At 52.3% G+C, this 14,658-nt stretch overlaps 1 protein-coding gene across 1 annotated transcript in view; it reads right to left on the bottom strand.

Annotated features, from left to right (window-relative positions):
* Nucleotides 1-4,259: 4,259 nt before the first annotated feature.
* FAM155B (family with sequence similarity 155 member B) overlaps nt 4,260-14,658 on the bottom strand; it is a 34,058-nt gene continuing 23,659 nt past the window's right edge. Inside the window, exons 4-5 of the mRNA XM_027836713.1 lie at nt 5,058-5,229; nt 4,260-4,674 (exon numbers count right to left, since the gene is read on the bottom strand). Of these exons, the coding sequence (XP_027692514.1) occupies nt 4,304-4,674; nt 5,058-5,229 (543 nt within the window). The 3' untranslated portion in view covers nt 4,260-4,303. The remainder of the gene's footprint in view (nt 4,675-5,057; nt 5,230-14,658) is intronic.

Genomic DNA, 14,658 nt, shown 5'->3' on the forward strand with positions numbered 1-14,658 from the left:
GGCACCTGCTGTGTGCCAAGCACTGTGCTAAGTCCTGGAGGCACTGTGCAGTGGACAGGGGGGAGATTGGTAGTAGGGAGATTAGCTAGGAGCCTCTTCCAGTAATCTAGGCAGAAAGAATTTAGGCAGTAACAGTGGGGATGGAGAGAAGGGGCTTGAGCCAAGAGCTATTGGATCAAGCAGAATTGACAGGATCAGCAACAGGCTGCCTGTAGGGGGTGAGGGAGAGAGAAGAGCCCCAGATGCTGCTGAGGTTATGAGCCCTGGTGCCTGGAAGAAGGGAAGTAGAGAAGTTAGGGGGCTTAAGAGGAGAGGGCGAGTTCATTTTGGGAGCTGTTGAGTTCAAGGGGCCCAAGCGACACCAGGTAGAGCTATCTAGAAGACAGTTCGAAAGTCAGGTCCCAGGAACTCTGGGGGAAAGTTGGGGAGGCAGGATTGGAAATATATATGTGGGACAACTGAAGCCCCAGTGAGAGTGTACCCCAAGAAGACAGCACTGGGGATCAGTCACATTGAAAAAGTGGGAGAAAGATGGGGATCAAGGCAAAGGACCAGAGAAGTAGTCAGCCAGTTAAAAGAAGAACCGGGGTAAGAGGAAGAGTGAAGGGAGGGGAAAGTTAACATAGAGTTTGTCACGGTCAAAGTCACTGACAAAGACACCTAATAAAACTGGCTTTGCATATGCTTAGGGCAGTTAGGTGGCGCTGCAGTAGGTAGACTCCTCTTCCTGAGTTCAAATCCAGCCTCAGATACTCACCAACTGTGTGACTCTGGGCATGTCACTTAGCCCTGTTTGCCTCAGTTTCCTCATCTGTAAAATGAGCTGGAGAGGAAAATGGTAAACCACTCCAGTATCTTTGCCAAGAAGACCCCGAATGGGGGTCACAAAGAGTCAGACATGACTGAAAAAAAGTGAACAAATGCATATGTTTTCACTAAGTGGCATATTCCCTAGTATGCTCACCTATAGACATTGGCACACTGGGTCCAAGAAAGCAAACTCAAAAAGCAGGTGGGCAAATGGCCTGGCAATCTTTTCTTGATGGGGGTTTCCTCTGGCTTTTCTTCAAATCTTATGAGCGGCTGCTCTAAGGGAGGGTTAAGTCAATTGTCAAGGAGGCCATCTTGCCCTGTGTCCAATGAGAGCTGTGCTGAGTGCTTGTCCTCATTCAGGGAGAATCCACCCCTGGCAGCGCTTCCCACTCCCTCCTTCCCGGGTAGCTCATTCCAACTCCAGCAGCTCTGAAGGGAGGCCAGCAGCTGAATGCCAGAGGGGCTATCTCCAGAACTCCCCACCCCGGGCCCCCACGCAGGAAATGTAGCTTCTCTCCCCCTTCTGTCCCTATCCCCAACCAGCCCAGGACAGCTGTATCTCCAGTCCTGATGTGAGAAGCATCAGTACTGCCTAGAGGTCCTGGGCTGGGGAGAGTGCAGAAGCCTAGAGAAGCTCCAAGGAACAGGTAAGAGAGCTCCATGGCATTGGAGTTCAGCAAGGAGAGAAGGGAGAAACACTGGGGATTAGAGAATGTCAGAGCTGGTGACCCCCTCAAGTTACAGGGAAGGAAACTGAGGCTGAGAGAGGGGAAGGGAGAGAGCCCAAAGCCTTAGCAAGCAGGGTCTGCAGGCCAGCCATAACCACAAAGTTGGAAGGTATCTTAGAAACCATCAAGTTCAATCCTCATTTCACATATTAGGAATTTGAGGCTCAGAGTAGAGAAGCATCTTTCTTGCCGGGGCAGGTCTTCTTAGTCCAAATGCAATGCCCTGCTCTGCATTCAGGTCAAGCTCTATGCCAGAGGGGCCCCTTTCTACCTCCCCAGACCTGGGGACCCCCTCCCTGAAGACTCTGTGGGCAGGAAGGAGCTCCCTCAGACATCTCAGGGGCACCCTTCCAGAACCACCCCCCTTTCCCAAGAAGCCCAGGCCAGCAGGGCACAGAGGAAAACCAAAGCCAGAAGGTTATCATCAAGTCTTACCATTTTATTTCTTTATGGGGTTAACAGGGAGCTGAGGAGCCTCTGTTCCCACCCCCCACCCCCCCCCCATCCCCAGCACAACAGAAACTGAAAGCAGTACACAGGTACATACACACACACACACACACACACACACACACACACACACAGAGACTGAACACAGAGTCAGAATATAAGAGTGAGGAGACAACTGAATTTTAGCGGGGGGGGGAGGGGGAGAGCAGCGGGTGGGCAGGTGGGGCAAGGGTAGTTCTTGGCAACTGGCTCAGAAAATGAATATCATAGGAACTAGTGCAAGAAAGGTCCTACTCATGAAGCACAGTGTAGAAAATGGAGTTAGAATCTGGCCAGTTGAGGGTAGAGGGAAGCAGCTGGGGAAGGGACAAAGGGAATGGGGGGCAGCTCACAAACGATGGGGGAAGTAGAAAGAATGACATCAAGGTTGACTTTGGTGCCTCCTGGCCACCCCCAGCCCACCATGGCCAAGGACCTAGGCTAGTCCGAGTTGGGCATCTCCTGGGCACTTGGGCTAGGGGAGGAGGTGCTATTGGTTTCCACAAGCCTGTTGCCCTGGGCTCCACCTGCAGAGGGCACTTCTGAGAGTCTCCTTTATCCTGGAGCCCCACTCCACTCTCCGTCCAAATACTTTAAGAAAAGCATCTCTGAGAACCGGGCCAAAGAGAGCGAGCTCCCTGGCTGGCTAGACCCCAGGGCTGAGCTACAGGATTTCAGAGCCTGCTGGGCAGGGAGGGTGGTGGTGGAGTAGAGCTGAGGACGGGAAACGCAGGGACAGAGTTGGGGCTTCATGCCGAGCCTGGTGGGGCCCCAACTCTGGGCTCTGTAGGTCACCCTTGCACACCCAAGCCTCCCTGAGCCCATTAGTTGAATGCAGTCCCAGACCTGCTTCACTCCCATCCACTCCTGGCCCCCTTAACCCACAATCCTTTTGCAATCCCCAGGTCCCCTCCCATTGGCTCCCAGTATCAGCTCTCAGGGGTCTTGGGTGAGAGGCCTTAACTGATTGAGAGCCTGCTGAAACTGAACTGGCTCCTAGCTCCTCCACGCTCTGAAGGCTTAGAGAATGGCACATCTCCAGGCTGTTGCTGTTCTCTCAGGTGCCCTTTAAATGGGTGGTTGGCACAAAGCCCTACTGAATCTGATCTTTGGTAGGTCAGGTGGGAGGCTCTCCCAGGCAGATCTCAGGCCTCCGTGGTAGCGCCGGTCCCTCCCCTCACTGAAGATTGGGTTGCTATGCAAGAGGAAAAGCCTGTGTGGGGCCCCGGGCCCCTAAATGCCTCCGACTCTAATCCTGAGCCACTTTCTCCATGGCCCTCCAAACTGAGTCTGAAAGGCTTCTATATCTTTGAGCCCAAGTGGAGGGAAAGTGTTTGGGCATCTGCTGCCTTCCCGCCGAAAAGCTTCCTCTCTGGGTCTCTGGTTTAAGCTGGTGGCCTCCTATTCAATGCTGCTGGGTGGGGAACAGAGACTACCCCATCTGCAAGCAGGCTTTCTGGACAGGCCAGCCTCCCAGGCGTCATAGCCTGTCTGCCTTCCCTTTTCTCTCCTCTCCAATAACCACGAGTATTCTGGGCTTTACTCAGTGCCCCGAATCTCCCCTTTCCTGTGTCTGCCAAGCCCCATTTCCACTCCTCTTCTCCCATCTCCTTGAGCCCCTTCCCTGTTCCCCTTCCTAAGTGGCTCCCTCGCTAATCCTTCCCTCCACTCCTGGACTCTTGCTCATACAGAAACCTTCCCCCTTGGCCCTCCTCAGCAGTGGGGTGCCACGTGAAGCTGGAGAAGCTGTCTGTTCCCTCACTTTGGCCCCAGGAAGAGGAAGGGTGCAAGGCTTTGAGATAAGGGAGGGCATGACCAGCTAACTCCTAGAAGTGTGGGGGTTGGGGGGGCGGGCTTTGCAGGAAATAAGGATTTCCTGGTAACACAAGAAATATAGTAGGGGGAACGCCTACTCTCCTCAGTACCCCCCCCCAAATACCTGCAGGCCTGGGGGTGGGACTAGGGGAACGGCTTGCTTCCTGGGGACAGGTCTCCAGGCTGGGGTGACTGTTCCCCCAGCCCTCTCTTCCCCTCTTTTTGGCTTGGACTTGGGGGAGGGCGCTGGCTGCTGCTCCCTGCTTCCTCCTCCCACCTCGGAGCTGCTCTTGGGCTGGGGGTAGGTTAAGGGGGCTATGGGTCCCCCTCCCTCCCCCCTCCACCTGGTCCTGCACCTCCTCTGGGAGGAGGGCCCTTAGCAGGAGCGGTGGCAGCAGGAGCAGTGGCGGCGGTGTGTGCTGGCTGGAGGTGTGTTCTCCCCCCTCCCTCCCTGGAGGTCATTCTTCTCTGGACACGCCCTCTTCTAGGGCAGGCAGCACCTCTAGGCCCAGGCCCCCAGCACTCTGGCTGCTGGAGAAGCTTGCCGCGGTGTGCAGAAGCATGAGCATGAACACAAGGACGCACAGGCGGATCCTGCTGGGGCTGAGACAGGAGCCCCCCGAGACGGGCAGCAGCAGCGAAGAGGGCCTGTATACTGAGGGGGCCAGCAGGTGGTGGTGGGAGGGGGGCAGCTGCTGGTGCTGGGAGGGCTCGGGGAATGCTTGTCCCCCCCAGGAGGAGCCCTTGCTGCCCCCCAGGGAGGCACAGGGCTTCAAGTCCACCTCACAGCACTCGGCCTCCTCTGGGCCCCGCGGGCTCTCCATCACCCCTGCCAACAGACAAGTGGGCGACTTGGGCTTGGCAGCTGGGGAGCACTGGCCAGGCCTTGCCTGGGCAACTGTTTCCCAAAGCCTGGCCCTTCCCAAAGACACTGAGCCCTGTCCTCCTCCCCGTAGCTCTCCCTACGTCCCCTAGTCTAATATGAGGGTGTGACTGGGGGGGGGGGCGGGAAAGAGGTAGTGGCCACCCAGTGAGTCCCTTGGCTGAGGCCCTGGCCCTGCTCCCAATCCAAACATTTCCCTGCCCTGGCCTGACTTTTTTCTCCCCCAACCCCAACTACCCTTACTCCCCTCCTCCACCTGGCACTCTCCATGCCCTCTGCCCTCCCCTCCCCCACTCTACCTGGTGCCCTCCATACCCCTCCCCCCTGACCTGCACAGATGAAGCCGGGGAGCCCTCCATAGATCAGCTCATCATTGTCGGGGAGCACAAAGGGGCACCTGGTCTGCACCTCCAGACAGTATTGCTTGCATGGCACCCGGGGATGGCAGTTCTGTTGGGTCACATTGAAGTATTCAGAGCACAGCCAGGCCTTGTAGACAGCCTGGGGAGAGAGGAGACAGTGTCACCCTCAGGGGCCATCCCTCCCCCAGCCTGAGCCTGCCCCCCCCCCCACCCTGAAGCTCCCTGGAGCCTTCCATTTACAACAGTTTGAGTAAGGGATCCAGGAAACGGATTTCATGATAGAAGGAGGGGAGGGCCAGGGACCCTGTGCTGTGCCCTGGGTCCTTCTGTCTCTCATTCATAAGATAATGCATTGTAGAAGCAGAACATATTAGGGCTGAGAAGGACCTTAGAACATAGAACAAAGAATGTTAGAGCTGGAAGGATGAGCTAGGTGACCTTGGACAAGCTACTTCACCTCTCAGCCTCAGTTTCCCTATCTGTAAAAGATAGGTTGAATTAAGTGGTCTCTAAGGTCCCTTCCAGCTCCGAATCTCTAATCTTGGAGAATATCTGCTCCATATAAGAGCCAGTTTCCTCAACTGTAAAATAATTTGCCCAAGGTCACCCAGCTAGTTAGTGGCAGAGTTGGCACCTGACAATCCTAGACCCACCACCTAGGGACCCATACCAGGAACCCAGCAACCATACTATGATGCCTCAGAAATGCCTCTGGTGACATTCCCCAGGAGAGTAGAAGCTCCTTGGGGGCAGTCCTTTTTCACTTGTTGTCTTTGTAACCCTGGTGTCTAGCCCAGAACCTGGCACATAGTAGGCACTAAGTAAATCTTTGTTGGGTAGAGTTGAGCTGACATATGCCAAGAGTCTGGGGAGAATACGTCAGGGGAAATGTATTACCAGTGCCACAGCCTGAGAGGTTGGTGTGTCACCCCAAGGGCACCTAGCATCCCAAGGTGGGTCATTGCAAACACTCTCCCAGCCAGAGAGTCATAGCCAGGGACCCCTGGAGAGCAGTGAAGAAAAGAGGTGAAGATGGGGAAAAAAAAAAGCAAAAGGAAGCCAGAGAAGGAGAGGGTCTCAACTTCCCAGGAAACAGGAAAGGGCTCAGATCCCTTAAGCACCTTAAGGAGCTCAATGCCACCTGAAGTAGTTGAAATAGAGAAAAGAGAGAATCTTCAGAATGTACCAAGGAAGACAAGGGAGCTAGACTTAGTTATATTGAGTTGGATATCCTCCCCCACCTCCATCCCTGTCCCCACTCCTGACACCCAATCAAAGTACAGGGGGCCCAGGGTGGAGATTTGAGATATGTCCATGTTAACAGGTGTGGGAGGTGGTGGTGGGTTGGGGGATGGGGGTGACTTTTTGCTGGAAACAAAAGAGTCTAAGAAGGAGCGCTCAGAGAGGTAGGAGGAGAACCAGTCCAAAGCAAGCAGTACCATGCAAAGCCAGAGAGGAGAGTGTCTACAGCGTCCAAGGCTGCAGAGAGGTCAAGAATGAGGACCGAGAAAAGGTCGTTGGATCAGCAATGACCAACTCGGCGGTGCCTTCAGGGAGCAGTTTCAATTGAATGATGATGTTGAAGTTGAGAAATGAGTGAAAGGGGAGAAAAGGAGGCCCAAAGCTGAGGCAGCTTTTTTCTAGGACTCATTAGGAGTCTATGAGCACCTACAGAGTCAGAGTCAACCAACCTGAGGCCCATGTAGCAAAATATTCCCTGAAAGGACACACAGTGAAATCTTCCAAGCTGAGAAGTCTGAAGGCCTGTCATTGTACTCAGGACTGGGTTACTATGGCAAAGACAGCACGGTGTACTGGACAGACCACTTACAGGGTCTGGCCCTGGAGGCAGGAGAGACCTGCCTTTGACATTAGCTGCATTGGCATGAGGAAATCACTGAACCTTTCTGAGCATCTGGTGCCAAATATGTAAAATGGCAACTAGAACAAATCATATATAATTATGTTACATAATTATATAGAATATATATAATATTTCTTCTCAGGAACATTATAATACTATCTGTAGTACCCCCAAAGAGTTTTAGGAGGATCAGATGGAAAGTGCTTTGTGATTTAGGGGCCCTGGCCCTGTTAACTCGGGTTCAGAAAGTCACCTTCACAAGCAGGAAGTAAGCAAACATGCTTCTTTAGTGCCTCCTATGTGCCAGGCACTGTGCTAAGCACTTTTTACAAATATTGTCTCACTTGATCCTCACAATAACCCTTCGAGATAGGTGCTCTCCCCAAAATGAGACAAAAAAAAAAGGATTAAGTGAGTTGCCTGGGGTCACACAGCTAGTAAAGTATTGGAGGCCAAATTTGAACTCGGGTCTTCCTGACTCCAGGGGCAGTACTCTATCTACTGCACCATCTAGCTGCCTCCAGGTGAAATTACAAGAGACATGGGTCATGGCTAGACTGAGGAAGACCTCGGGGTTGTAGTGGACCACAATATGAGTCACTTTTATGATCTGGCAGCCAAGAAATCAGAAGGAATCTTAGATCGTGTGAAGAGAGGCCTGGTGTCCAGACCTAGTGGTCATAACCTGTGGTCAGGACACATGTGGGGTATTGTGTTCAGTTCTAGGCAGGTGCTACAGCTGAGAAAGGACATTGGTAATCTGAAAGAATTAAGAAGGAAGTGACCGGGATGATGAAGGACCTTAAGATAATGCCAGATGAGCACAGTTCAGCCTGGAGAAGAGAAGTGGAGGCAGTGCCAGGGAAAGCATGGGATCACCGGCTTCAGGTAGTTTAAGGGCCATCACATAGAAGAGGGCCTAGATTTGCAGAACTGGGAGAAACAGAGGAAAGTTCTTCCTCTGAAGAGTGGCAGCTCCCTCCTCTCTTGAGGGAAGGCAGGATGCCCTCTCATCAACATGTTCCCGTGGGGATCCCTTTGGGGTTGGGGTTGGACTAGAGAGCCAGCTTTGATAGTCTGAGAACCTTCAAGCCCTCCACAGATGTTATTAAAAGATGAGGAAGGATTAAAAGGGTCAGTAGTGTTGGCAACTGGGAAGGCCTGATACTCTAGGAAGTAACCAGCTCATCCAGTGCTCTGGGCCTGCTCACCTCCTGCCTCGCCCCCTCCCATCAATGGGACCTTTGCATCATCTTAACTCAGAAAGGGGTTGAAATTGAAAGCAACCCCATTCCTGGGGGGGCAGGGATAGAAGGGGAAAGAGCGCCCTCCTGTGGACTTTTTGTAATTGGAGTGAAACCCAGGTATCTAGGTGGGAAATGATGTGAGGACCCGGGATGAGAGCCCCTATTTCATCTCCAGCACCCACTGCAGCTGCCTAGTAATAATAATAATAGTCACAATGACATCTAGCATTTCTATAGCACCTACTATGTGTCAGGTAGCCTAGTAAGTGCTTTACAGATAGCATCTCACTGGATCCTCACAACCACCCTGGGAAACAGGTGCTATTATTAGCCTCATTTTACAGTTGGGAAAATTGATGTAGACAGAGGTTAACTAACTTGCCCAAGGTCACACCTCAGTCAGTGTCTGAGGCTGGATTTGAACTCAAGTCTCCTTTCCTCCAGGCCCAGTGCTCTATCCACTGTACCAGCTAGCTACTCCTTATTATTATTATTATCTGAGTATCTCTGGGGATGGAGAATTCGCCCTCTCCCAGAGCAGTGCATTCCACTTTGGAATAGCTCAGATACTTAGGGTCAGAATCGGCCTCTTTCCCCCATTTGCTCCTGGTTCTGGCCTCTGGGACCAAGCAGAAGAAGTGTCAGTCCTCCAAACACTTGCAATGCCCTAAATGGTGGATACTCATGCTCCCTGCTTTGCAGGGCTGCTGTGAGGAAAGAACTTTGCAGACCCTAAACCACTACAAAAACTGGAATTCTTCTTTTTTTAATTGAAGAAAGACATCCTGTGTTGGTCCCCCCCCCCCCCCCCCGCCCCAGTCTCCACTTGTCCAGGTTAAACATTCCCAGGTCCTTTGGGCACAGACGAGTGGCTTGGTCTCCAGCACTAGCCTGCCAAGGCAGTTGTTTTTGTCTCTGATTTTTCTCCCAATTTTTTTGTCTATTGCTTTGGCCTTAACATTCCTTGTTGTTCCACTAGTCCTTCTGCATTCTTCTTTTCAGGGGATCCATTGCTTTACCAAGGGTTTCCAGCCATTGTTCACTCCAAGCCATCTAGTTCCTGTCCAGTTTTTCCTTCAGAATTCTAATTGCACTCTGCTTTCTTCCCTCAGCTCTCTCCTTAAGTGTTCTAATCAACAATTGATTGAGTACCTGCAATGTGCTAGGTGCTTGAGATACAATGACAAAAAATGCAGTGGCCCAGTAGCCTACCATTCTATTAGAAAGGGCCAGATGCAAGCTGATCAGGACAGGGGACAGTTGGACTATCATTTCTCTCATTCCACTGGGCCAGACTATCCAGGCACTTAAGCAGGCTGCAGGATCCAGCCCATCTTACCTCTTGCCCAATGCCAAGGGAGCTTGCAGGGCTACACACCAGGGTTATCCACCTCAGTAATAAGGCAGAGAGAAGAAGGGACTTGCCCCCCGTTGCATCTAAAGGGAGCTGAATCCCCACTGGAGGCTAGTAGTAGGAGTGGGAGCCACAGTGCCTCATCTGGATCTAGGCTGGGGGGGAGATGTGGCTTGGGGTGGGGAAGGGCTGCAGTATTCTCTTGCCTTGGTGTTCCCCAGGAAAGGGGAGGGGAAAGTAGCCAGGTACTACAATAGTCTGACCTTGTAGTCCGTGCTGCAGCGGCAGCGTTGTGATTGGCTGACAGTCAACTACGACTGGGCAAATGGAGAACCCAGTGGGGATTCAGCTTCAGTGCTTCCTAAGGCAGCGATCTCCAGGCTTTGGGGAGCCACACCCCGATCCACAAAACAAAGTTGGAACACCTCCCTATACGTATACTTTTTCTTTATCAATTAAACACACATGCTATTGCACTAGTATATTATGTACATTATCAAACACAAGTGAAAGCAGACATTTAAAAGGGTGAGATCAAGATGAAATACCAATATTTTAAAATTAGTTTTTATTTTCACAGTACACAAACTTCTCTCACTAAAAAGGGTCCTTTTTTGCGTGAAGTCAATGTGAATGAATATGCTTCATTATTTTTGAAACCTTTGCTTGGAATTAGCTTTCCAGGTAGGGTTGGTCGCTATCCCTAGCCTTGTGATCCATTGATTGGAAATGAGAAAAGCTTCATTCATCCAAGGTCTTGCTAACCCTGATGGCTCTGTGCTAACGTCCCAAGGCATAAAACACACCCAGTTGGAGGTTCATCCCTCCCATTAGTGGATGGTAATCGCTACTTCACATCATCTTCGTGGGGATTGGGAATATTCTGGGCTGACTTCTTGTCAGAGAACTTGGGGCCATATTCTTGTTTTAGCTATTAAGTGGCTGAACAAAAGCTAATACCAGGAGCCAAAGTGGCAGCCCTGAAGCTTCCTTCGAGTTCTTTGCATTGTCTTGCGGCCAGTTTGTTTATTGGCAGGCCCTGGCCCAATTTATGAAAGTGAGTCTAGGTCAAACTAGACAAAGGCCACACCGTCTCCTCGTTCCAAGGTTAAATGAACTGGCAATGATTAACCTGGAAATAGATGACTTCGGAGCTGGAGAGCCGGTTTCAAGTCTTTGAGGGACTGTTACCGAGTGAACTTAGGCACGATTATCTGTCTCTCTATGACCAACACTCCCCTAGCTCTGGGAGCCCCCGAACATGGAGTCTCCCCACAGTGACGCTAGTGCCAGCCCAGAGCTGCTGGCCCATCCTGGCCAGAAATTCTCCAGAGGGGAACCCAACAAGGTGGAGAGGTACCTCCCTCTCTCCTCACACTGGGAGGACCCAGCACTTCTCACTCCAATCAGCAGTAGCCTCCATTCTTTTGGAACTTGGGCTTTGCTGAATTCTTCGACCCTGGGCTCCTTCCATCCTCTTTCTTTGGACTGTGCTTGCACCCACCGAGCCCCTGTCCCCTCCCCTCAACCAGGAGCAATGCGGGGGGAGGGGGGGAGTTGCTGGGAGACAAACGTGGACATAATGAGGGAATAACTTCCTCACAAAGTGGAAAGGGTAACCTCGGGAGGTGGTGAGTACTCTGTCACTGGAGGTCTCCAAGCAGAGGCTGCGTGCCCACTTGTGGAGAATGTCCAGAGGTGACTCCTGCTCAGGTCCCCTCTGGGGACCTTTGGGCCCCTCTGGGCTCCTTTCTGATTCTGAGATTGTGTGATGCTGCCATCTGCCCGGGAACGGAGGCCCCTTGGCCCACCAGATATGGAGCCCCAAGCTAGCTCCGGGGGGTTACGGACTCTTCCGGGCTTCCCCAACCCAGTTTCCTGGAGCTCATGCCTATCCTTGCCAGATCTCCAGCTGAGGTGCCCCATGGCAGATGCAATTAAGCCTAATAAGCTTGTTCATCTGCTAATGGGCAAGGGGAGGGGGTGGGAGGGGGGTTAGTGGTGGCCTGCAGAAGAGTATATAGTCTTTCTTCTTAATTAGTCGACCCCCCTTCCTCTCTCTCCGAATCTTCACCCCCCCCCCATCCTTGGTCTCCATGGCAACTGGCTGGGTGAGCAGATTGCCTGGGGAGGACACCAGGCCTGTGGGTGGAGAAGCAGGAACAGGCAAGGAGCTAATGAGGGGATTGGAAGAAGCAGGCTGCCTTTGGGCTGGGAGCTGCTCCAATTCCCCAGCCTGCTGCAGCCAGCGGTGCCCCCATGTCCACTGCCCTCATCGTCACAGCTGCCCCTCACGCCACCACAGCTACCAGCTCCTCTTGACCTTTCTTATGGGCACTGCTGGCTGCTGTGAGACCAGGGCCAGGTCCTTACTAGAATGGGCCAGTTGGGCTCACCTCCCCCAAGAGGAGAAAAGGAAACAGTCTAGGATACAGACCACTAGATTAGGGCATCTGAGGACTTGGCATTCCAATCTGGGCTCTGCTGCTTACTGCCTGAGTGAACCGGGACTCATTCCTTCCCCGTTGGCCTCAGTTTCCTTACCTGTAAAATGAGTGGGTCGAACAAGATAACCTCCAAGGTTCCTTTTGGCCTTAAGTCTGTGATCCTAGAAGAAGACTCAGCAACCACAAGGAAAGTCCCCAGTTGCCAGGATTGTGGCAGCCCCAACCTGGTTCCCCTATTGGGTGCAGAATGCCCGAGGGCCTTTTTCTCCCTAACGTACAGGGTGCTGGGTGCCCTAGGCAACCACAGGGGATCTTTCACCAGTCAGGGTAAACAGAGGCCAGGTTGTGGGAGATGCTGGCAGGGGGGCACAGTGCAGGAAGAACATGGTTAGCCACCTGCTCTCCTGAAATTATAGAATGATAGATGTCATCATAGGGCTTAGATAGTAGCCAATCCAGCCCCCTCATTTTACAGAGGGGAGAAAGTGAGGCCCTAAGAGAGGAAGGGACTTGCCTAAAGTCACACACCTGTAAGTGACAGACCTGGGATTTGAACCCAGCTCCCTTTGGCTTTCCAATCACAGCCGGTGATTTCTGAACACTCAGAGCAAGAGTTTGGGTGATTATGAATGCTGACAGCCAAAGGCAGGTACCGTGAGGATGAGGTAGGGGAGAAAGATAGGAAGAGGTTCTCTGGGCCCTCACTGCTCCAATGTGGGTACAGTGCCGGTGGGGGGTGGGGAGGGTCTCTTCTGATCTTAGCTGTCCATTGTCTGCAGAGCTCCTTACCCAGTCCAGCCTAGGCCCTGGCTCCTACAGCCCTGTTGCTATGGGAACGAGGAAGTGGGAAAGCAGGGAGTAACTGGAAGAAACATCAATTAGCCCCAAAAGCAAGCTGAGAAGGCGGCCCGGCCCTACCCCCGCTCCTCCCTGCTGCGCTGCTCCACCTCAGTCCCTATGTTCTTCTGAGACAACCAGGGATGGAGAGAGAAGCCCTTCTTTCTGCTCCCCTCAACTTCTTCCCAGTTAGCCTTGGTCAAAGCAGCCAGAAGGGGACCTCTCCCCAAAGCGGAGAGCAGAAAGGGACCTCAGACACCCCTTGAATACAACCTGAGCCTTCGACCACATACCTGCCAAGTTGTATCCAGCTTTTTCCTGAAGACCTCCAGCAATGGGGAACTCAGAGGTGGCCCCCATGCCTAGGAGGCACTCCCTCCTCATCTCCCACCCTCCACTGGAGGATCAGCTCAGGCCCACCTGAGCCTACTGGTTTTGGGGGCTGCCTCTCCCTCCCTCCCAAAGTACTTGCTATTTTACTTGGCCTACATTTAAATTTACTTATTCATGTTGTCTCCCACCCCCCGAAAGTGAAGCTCCTTGAGGACAGGGACTGTTTTGATTTCATCTTTGCATGCCCAGAATCTGGTATGATGTTTGGCATATAGTCAGTGCTTAATAAATGCTGGAACTCACTGCCTGTGAAGGTGGCCCAATTTCGCTTTTGGACAGTTCTCGTTACCAGGCAGATTTTCCTAAGAACAAGGAAAGCCTACCCTTCTCTGATGTTCTTTTACTGCTCCTGATTCTGCCCTCCGGGGCAAAGCAAAAGAAACCAAATCCCTCTTCCACATAACCAGCCTTCACAAATCTGAAGACAGTCATCTCCCCTCAGCTCCTCTTGTTCAGTTAGTCAGTCAATCAACATGGATTAAGTGCCTACTATGTGCCAGGCACTGTGCTAAGTGCTGGGGCTACACAAATAGGCCCTGCTCTCAAGGACTTCACAGCCTAAAAGAAATCGATTGTGAGCAAATAAATACGTACAAACAAGCTTTATACAAGACAAAGAGGCAGTAAATAAAGGAAGGAAGGCACTAGAATTAGAGGGGATGGGAAAGGCTTCCTGTGGAAAATGGGATGTTAACTGGGGCTTAAAGGAAGCCAGAGAAACCAAGAAGTAAAGATGAGGTGGAAGCACACTCCAGGCATGGGGGACAGCCAGAGAAAGTGCCTGGGCTCGGGAGATGGAGGATCCTGTTTGTGGACCAGTCAGGAGGCCAGTGTCACTGGATCTAAGAGGATGGGGTGGGGAGTAAGGTGTAAGAAGACTGGAAAGGGAGGAGCTGGCTAGGCCTCTGAATGCCAAACAGGATTCTGTACTGTTACACATTACGTAGTGTTTATTCAAGCAACACACCCCAGTTGCTTCAACTGATCCCTCTAAGCCATAGCTTCCTGTCTCCTCTCCATGCCTGTACCTCTCTTTTTTGTGAGGCAATCAGGGCTAAGTGACTTGCCCAGGGTCACACGGCTAGTAAGTATCAAGTGTCTGAGGCCGGATTTGAACTCAGGTCCTCCTGACTCTATCCACTGTGCCACCTGGCTGCCCCACGCCTGTACCTCTTGCGGGCACATCCCAGCCCATCAGTTTCTTGCCCACAGTGTGACACGTAGAGCTCTCTGGCTGACAGTCTCTGCCACTACTGCCAACATGAACAATAGGTTTCTGGGCTATGGGCACCATACGCCACGGCCTGCCAGAAGCCAGATAATTTCTATGCGTACTCTCCTACAGGACCAGGAACTTGGAGGTCCTAATTTAATACGCTCATTCTCCAGGGCCCATAGTTCTTCCATCGAGCCTGGGGTCCACCAC

The sequence above is a fragment of the Vombatus ursinus genome, unplaced genomic scaffold (genome assembly GCF_900497805.2).
Source record: "Vombatus ursinus unplaced genomic scaffold, bare-nosed wombat genome assembly UNPS02014819.1, whole genome shotgun sequence".
NCBI classification, from domain to species: Eukaryota; Metazoa; Chordata; class Mammalia; order Diprotodontia; family Vombatidae; genus Vombatus; species Vombatus ursinus.